Source organism: Zalophus californianus, chromosome 9 (genome assembly GCF_009762305.2).
Source record: "Zalophus californianus isolate mZalCal1 chromosome 9, mZalCal1.pri.v2, whole genome shotgun sequence".
In the NCBI taxonomy this organism is placed as follows: domain Eukaryota; kingdom Metazoa; phylum Chordata; class Mammalia; order Carnivora; family Otariidae; genus Zalophus; species Zalophus californianus.
Genome location: NC_045603.1, coordinates 119,540,336 through 119,547,964, shown reverse-complemented (window position 1 = coordinate 119,547,964; position 7,629 = coordinate 119,540,336). Strand labels below are relative to the sequence as shown.

The window sequence follows — 7,629 nt, the reverse complement described above, 5'->3', positions numbered from 1 at the left end:
TTTGGGATTTGGCCATAAACATTCTGGCATTATTTGTATACTTCTAAGTTTATTTGTAAACTTTCAAGAACTTTACTCTTGACTTATAATTAAAATGATAAGCAATTACATATTCTTTCACCAGAGGGTCTATTCACTCCTAGAATAAAAAACATTTCTTTATAATTCATCTCCTGTCTTGCTAATGGGAAAGGTATTAGTATTTTCTTCATATAGGTAGTCATTAATCTTTTATGTTTTCCATATGAAAATCTTTATTCTTCACTTAAAAAATAAATATGGGGTATCGTTGGAGTGGGAGGCAAATTAAAATAACCCAGGTTTAGCAATATTCAGATGTCTCCTCTGGAATCAAAAAATAAGATGACAGGAGTTGTGTTTTATGGCTTACTCGGGCTAACGAGAATGCAAATTGTAGTGCAAGTATCTCCTCTTAAAGAATGAGATGCTGTGCCACCGCGTTTTACAACTTAGTCTACGTTTTAGCGGAGCTCTGATAATCTCTGTGGGGGAAAAAGACATGCAGAGTGGATCAACAGCCTGGGCCGTTTTTGTAAAAGCAGAAACCTTGAATTTTTCTCTCATTACTTTTGCAGTATTTTCGAGAGGTCAGAGCATACAGTCAGTTATTCTTCAGAGTAATCAATGAGCAAGAAGTTTTGGCTTAGGACTTGATATAACAACATGACGTCAAAAATTAAAAAAAAAAATTGAGGCTCGCACATGCGCAGTGAGGTATGGCTTTTTTTTTTCCCCCAAATAAGCTTTTGGCTCTTCAACTCTCCTCTGGGATCTGGCCTGCGCCACCGGGTCTAGGGAGCTAGCTGAAGTAAGGTGGTGCAGGTTTCCCACACCCCACCCCTGGCAAAAAGAGTCGGAACTTCCTCGCTCCCCCCACCGAGGGCGGGGAGGTGGGGGGTCTCTTTAGAACTCCTGGTAGGAGAAAGTCAGGGAGAAGCAGGGCCGACCCGGGCGGCCGCGGCGTTTCTCCGGCTGCGCCAGCGCTGTGGGGCCTTGGCCCCGGGGTTCGGGTCTCCGCCCGCTCCGGGCTGGCCCCTGAGAGTTGGCCACACCATTCCTGGGCCCACGGGTTAGCCGCACCGCGGGGAGGTCGGCCAGGCCCTCTCCCGGAGAGCCCGCGTGGCGGTGCGGTTTTTGCTGGAAGCCTGGCCTGGGGAAGCAAAACGAAAGGATAGAGGCCTTCTTTTTCCTGCAACCCGCCCCCGAGCAGACGCCGGCTCTGCGGGAACCGCGGCCCCTTCCCTCAAGATACCCAAGCCCGCGGACCGCGGATGTGAGGATGCACGCAGAGTGGGACACCCCCCGCCCCATCTCGCTCGCACCCTTGGGCAAAGCCCCCGCCGAGCGCACAGCGGGTCCCGGGAGGCCCCGCGGGAGGGAAGCAGCCGGGCCGAGCCTGCGCCGCGCTTCCGCACTCGCGCCCTCGGGCGGGGCGCCCCGCGTCTTCCCCCTGCTTGCACCCCCGACCCTGATTTCCCTGCGCCACCTTTTCTGCCTAGCTCAGGGATTGACGGCGGGCCCTCGAGGGCTTCTGATCCAAACCACAGACTGACCCCAGCCCCCACCGATTCCCGGCGCCCCCTCCCTTGTTAGAAACTGAGCAGAGATGCTCTTTGGAGTTAAGAGACATTTTAGACTAAAGGAAAAGCCGAGAACGTCCCGGAGTACTGCATTCTCCTCTTCCCCTGGGGCCCCAACACCCCCATCAACACTGAACACTATTGCCTGCCGGGGCCAGCGCCGTCGAGCGGGGAACCCCGCGTCCACACCGCGCGGAGACCCGCCTGTGTCCAGTTTTGCGGTGCGGAACAAGAACCTTCAGCTCCTGGCTGTCGGAGCCGCGGCGTAGCTGTGGCTGGACCCGCACCTGAGGGGTGCATGGGTCGAGTCCTCCCAGGTCTTGGACCGCATGCAGGCGGGGTGGGCTCTAGGGTTCGTTTCCTATGTGACACTTTCCATTTTTGTCTCCTGTATCCTGCACTAATAAAAAGGTGGGAATAGGACAGTATCTGCCTTCCCTGAGACAAGTCCAACAACACCAAGATTTTAAAGAGGTGGGGGGAATGGATAGTGTTGAGAGGGAGTGGCTGACAGACACCTATGTCAGGGCGCTTGGAGTTTTCTACCTGGTGATGCGGGGTTTGGGTACAATTTTTAAGGAAAACTCACTTCCTTAAAAAGATATTCACGGGCTCCTGGGTGGCTCAGTTGGTTGAGTGACTGCCTTCGGCTCAGGTCATGATCCTGGCGTGCCTGGATCGAGTCCCACATCGGGCTCCCTGCTAGGCGGGGAGTCGGCTTCTCCCTCTGACCCTCCCCCCTCTCGTGCTTGCTCTCTCTCATTCTCTCTCTTCAATAAATAAATAAAATCTTTAAAAAAATAAATAAATAAAAAGATATTCACATTACACGCGCGCGCACACACACACACACCAAGCAGCAATAATTTGGTTTTTTTATGCATGTCCCAGTGCCTGTTTCAGACTTCTACGTTAAAAGCATCCATTTTTAGTATCAATCACTTTGTGCTATATGGTGCTTTTGGAAGCGAAATTATTCGTGTATGGAATCCTCCTAATCATGGTTTACTTTGAGAGTGGAAAAGATGAGTTCAATCTCTGCATCCATTGAATTACTGGAAAAGAAAGACATGTACAGGTGTATCCTTAGAACTCTGGGCCAGTTCAATCACTGTCATCTTAACATTTTACTGACCTTAACACTAAAACGTAAACACTTTAAAGTTTAAAATGTAAAGAATTGACTTTAAAAGTCTTGAAAAGCAAAGAATAGGACAAAAGACAAATACAACCCAAGCATAGAAATGTTAATCTTCCCCTCCTGGATAGGAGTGTCCGAGTCTCTTCTGCAGCTGACAAACCTGGTGGCACAAATGGATGGTCTGCTGAGACCTAAATGCAAAATCCTGATGTTTCTCCCCAAAAGAGTGCCAAAGCAACATTTAAGAGTCATATGTTTGCTTTCATCATTATAGATAATATTTTGAGTCCACTAATTTTGTTATGGGGTGTGTAGTGTTTTTTTTTTTAATTCAAGCATGCAAATATGGAGTTGTTTCAATAATTTTAGATTTGTTTTTGGCAAAGTGATTATTGTATTCTATAACTTAAATAATAATTACATGAAATTGCCAAATGAATGCCTATTTAAATGCTAATACTATGTTTTAATTCTTTGGGGGAGAAGGAAGGAGATTTCATATCTAGATAAAACCCAGCTAATTTCTCTCAAAAACAAGAAGCCTTTTATTATTTAAGTGATGTAGATATTCTCATTTTCCTCACCTAGGTTACCCTAAGTCCCTTGTCTTTGCTTCCAAAGCACTTATGTGGCTTAGAGCAATGATAGCTCTTAAAACACGGGCAGTTTGCAGTATATACTTGTTGAATGAATTAGTACTTTGTTTATATATCTTTCTCCCACTAGATTTCATGTGCTAGAAGACAGGCACATTCTGTTATTAGCAAAGTGTCTGGCATACTTTGATACTTAATATGTGTTTGTATCAAAGTATAAAGCTTGATAGAGGAATATATATACACTTGATTCACCTCAACAATTTTTAAAATGTGGATGTTAATATCTAATCAGCACATACAGAGCCTTAACTTTTAAAATTCAGCTAGGAGCTGAAGAAAAAAATACATGTATGGTAAAATTAGCATAATTTCTTTTAGGCATATGGAAAATATATTCCCATGATAATGAGAGTTTTCTGAATTCCCAAACCAGATTTTTAGAGAAGTAGAACAGGATATTTAAACTGGCTTTATAATGTTGTCTTTTTAAAGTCTAATTTTCATAAGTAAAAAAATCAAATGCAAAAGTGATTTTGAAGTTACACATGATTACCTTTTTACAAAAGGAGCCAAAGTCTTCCAAACAAGTCTTTCATAGAAACACGTTTGCAATTTGTTCAGATAATGTGTTTCATCCTCAGTCAAATGTATAGTTTAATAGGTCAAGTACATTGTATACCTGTATTTAAAGTTAGCTGGTACTTTAAGAACAGTAATCTTAAATAGCACTTTAAAAAAAAACCCTGAAATATCCCTTTGAACAGTTTTCTTTCTCACTACTTAACTGTTACAGTTGTATATGTGATCATGGGGCATTCAATTAGCTTTGTAAAACAGAATGGTATTTTATTTTGAAGTTAGTAAGTTGAAAAGTGGGTCAGAAAACATAGATTGGCTTTCTTGTCAGTAAAAGTAATCTGCCATATTTTATATTTGAATTGCTGATAATTCATTTATATGTATATTATAATCATTCTGTTGCATTTCTCTATTTAATTTTAAAGACTTTTTTCCCCAAAAAGCTAGAATAAAGAGCAAAGATCTAGCTTCTTTAATGTGTCCAATTTCAGATATAAAGTAGGACTCCTATATTATGTTTTACCAGGAACAATACAATTTAACCCTCAGACCTTGTTAATGATACATATTCAGAGTCTATAGTTTAAAATAGTTTCTATAGCATTTGAACTTAAGTTTTTAAACTTTGTAGCATTCCATAAGTAGACTTGTATAAGTAATATGTTTATAGGTTTAGACATCTTTTTCACTATCAAGCTCCTATCTCAACACTTTTAAAGTAAAAAATCATAGTAAAGCAATCACTAAAAATGACAGCTGTGGTAGCTTAGGAGTTTGAATTAAGGACTGAAACCAAATATGGAACCTCTTAGTTTTAAGGGGATTTTTTTTCATAATGCAACAAGGAACTGAAAACAAAATTACAATGAAGGTTTTATTTGCCACTTTAATTATTTGCCCAATTGTTTTCCCCCACGTCTCTAAATGGGGACATACAAAAACTTCAATTTTAAAAGACCTGTTTCCTTAGAGAAATGTGGAGATCATTGTGAAACTTATGACTTTGGAGTTAGGTAAAGGAATTGTGAGTATTACTGGCTTCTGAACTGCGGAGCAAAAGACATGCACCTGTTCCGGGGGTAACAGGGAACCTGACTGAACACACTTACTCCTCTCTTTTATTGCTGGTCCATTGCCCAACTATCTGGGGCTCCACAAAATATCAGGACTTCATCAGAGGGCTCAAGTCAGAGGGAGAGCTAAAAGATCATTATATAGGATTCACCCCAAATATGAGAACCAGCTAAGTTTGCATACTCCCTTCTATTGAAGAGCTATCAAGAGGTTTCTTTCCTGTCTTGGCACTACTCAGCAGCGGCTGTGGCTATCTATTCACTTGACACCTGGTGAAATTGTAGTTTCTGATGGAGAAACATTTAAAGTTAACACCTGTCATTAAAACATTTCGTATACAGTTTTCAGGCAAGCTAGAAACCAGTGATAGACTAAGTACTTAATTTCTGTTAAAAGTTTCTGGGTAAAAATTTGAACTTACCCAAGCTAGGGAAGTCTGGTTAAGATAATGTGATTCAAAACTTTCCAGGTAAAGATTCTCTCTCCCTTTCTTTTGGAAATGTCATTTAGCAACAAAATAAAGCTTAAGTTTAAAAGACAAAGCCAACTGTTTAAAAATCACAAAAGTGAGGAAACAGCAAAGTTGGTGGTTAGGTAGGAGAAAGTCACGGAGGACAGGACATTTATCATATTCCCCATCTACTTTTCTCATTGAATCTCTAGGAGTGTTTATTAAATACTTTTAAAGCAGCATGCTTAAGTTATGAACATAGTTGTCTTGACCTTCCAGGAATCCTGAAACCAGAAATGTCAGGCACATGAAAGCTGGATTAAAGGGGAAAACCATTCGGCGTTAAGGTTGCGTTGACAATGTATATATCAGATTACACAATGTCATATGTAAGATGTCTCTTGACCGTCTAAGCCAAAGACGACTCCACTGACTTAGTTTACTAGCCTCGCCGCGCTTTAACTGGGTTCTCTCGGGGACTCCCCCTCGTCGGGATCGAGTCCACGGCGCAGTCAGGAAACTTCGCGGGTGCGGTTCGGTTTGCAAAGAACCCTAGGCTCCTGGCGGACGCCCTGTAGGCGCGGCAAAACCGTGACATCGACGGTGCACGATTTCCGCGGCGGCTTGGCGAGTGTGGCACGTCTCGGGACCCCTGCAGGAGGAGCTCCCCCGGGGCTGTCCGCCTTCGCCCCACGCCCGGTGCCGCGGCCGTGACGTCACGCCCGGGACTGGCCGTTGCCGCGAGACGGTCGCGTTCCGGTTCCGGTCGGTTGCCCGGGAGACGCGGGTACACAGAGAGAAAAGGCTCCCGTCGGTGGCCGAGTCGTCGCCGCGGTCGCCCCCTCGGCGTTCTCGCAGGCCGGGAGCGGACGGGCCGCGTCGGCGCCGAGCTGGTCGCGGGCCGAGAGCTGCCGGCGCCATGAGTCAGAGGCAGGTGTTGCAAGGTAAGGCCCGGGGCGGGCGGCGCCCCGACGGGATGGCGGCGGGAGACGCGGGGGCACCGGGGCGGCCTGCTCCACCGTGTTTCTCCTCCGCAGTGTTCGAGCAGTACCAGAAAGCCCGGACCCAGTTCGTGCAGATGGTGGCGGAGCTGGCGACCAGACCCCAAAACATCGAGACGCTGCAGAACGCGGGTGAGCCCGCACAGACCCCGCGTCGCTCAGGGCCCCTCGCCCCGCTTGGCGGGTCGCTCCGCACCCCCGGGCTTGCGTCACTTGGGGCCCCTGCCTCGTCTTGCACCTCGAGTTTCTAGTCACCCCGGGTGCTCAGCCCTCTGTCGCCCCTTACCTCCTTCCCCCTCACCCCGTGATCCCTGGCCCCTTGTCGGCCAGGGTCCCTGACCTCGCCTAGTCCCACGTCCCCGGTCCCTTGCCTCAACCTCGGCCTTACCCCGGCTCCCTGTCGCCCCGCTCCCCTGCCAGCTGAGCTTTTGGAGAAGGGCAGGGTGGAGACAGGACGGCGTCCCTAATTTCTTCCAGTCCACCGCGGAGACAGTAGAAACATTCTTTCTCTTTAGCGGGTCTTTTTGGGTGTGAGACCAAGAGCGTGAAGCTTCCAGATTGGTGTGAGAGGGGCCCGACGTCCCTATTTCCATCTTTATCGCAGGCCAAGTGTTAAGTTGAAAGTCAAGGCCAGAAGAATTGCCTGGAAGTCATTTTACGTGAATGGGAATCTACCTTAATCAGACCCATTTTATCCGGGGGCCGTTGCTTGTCACCCTGCCTTTGATCACCTTCGACTTCCTCACACCAAAGGAATTCCAGAGCGGTTGACACATTATTTCTCGCCTTGCATTAGTGAAAGGGCAAAGATTTGCTTGAATAATTTCTAAGACACTCAAAGTAGGTAAAGTGCTAGCTTTGAGAAGTCCTTACGGCGCTGTCATTCCACCCCCTCAGTCCGAAATCATGCATACTCTAGAAAGAGGAAGAGAGAGTGTGTGATTTGCTTCTTATCAATTAACATAAACAGATGGAGAAGATAATGGTGGATTAAGGATGATTCCACTGCCATCAGAACTCAAACGTAGCATTTTATCACTACTGTGTCATAAGAAATGTTCAATTTATAGTTTGTAATCTTTAAAACTCAAATTAACACAGAATTAAAAGAAATTTAAGGACATATTGACAGGACAAGAATGTTTAGAAATAATGTTTACTCTGGTTTCTTTGAGGAGAATTG

At 45.5% G+C, this 7,629-nt stretch overlaps 1 protein-coding gene across 2 annotated transcripts in view; it reads left to right on the top strand.

Moving 5' to 3' along the window:
• Positions 1–6,226: 6,226 nt before the first annotated feature.
• SPAG6 (sperm associated antigen 6) overlaps positions 6,227–7,629 on the top strand; it is a 61,816-nt gene continuing 60,413 nt past the window's right edge. For both annotated transcript variants that reach the window (XM_027595446.1, XM_027595445.2), the window contains exons 1-2: positions 6,227–6,389; positions 6,483–6,578. In XM_027595446.1, coding sequence (XP_027451247.1) covers positions 6,365–6,389; positions 6,483–6,578 — 121 coding nt within the window. In that variant the 5' untranslated portion in view covers positions 6,227–6,364. The remainder of the gene's footprint in view (positions 6,390–6,482; positions 6,579–7,629) is intronic.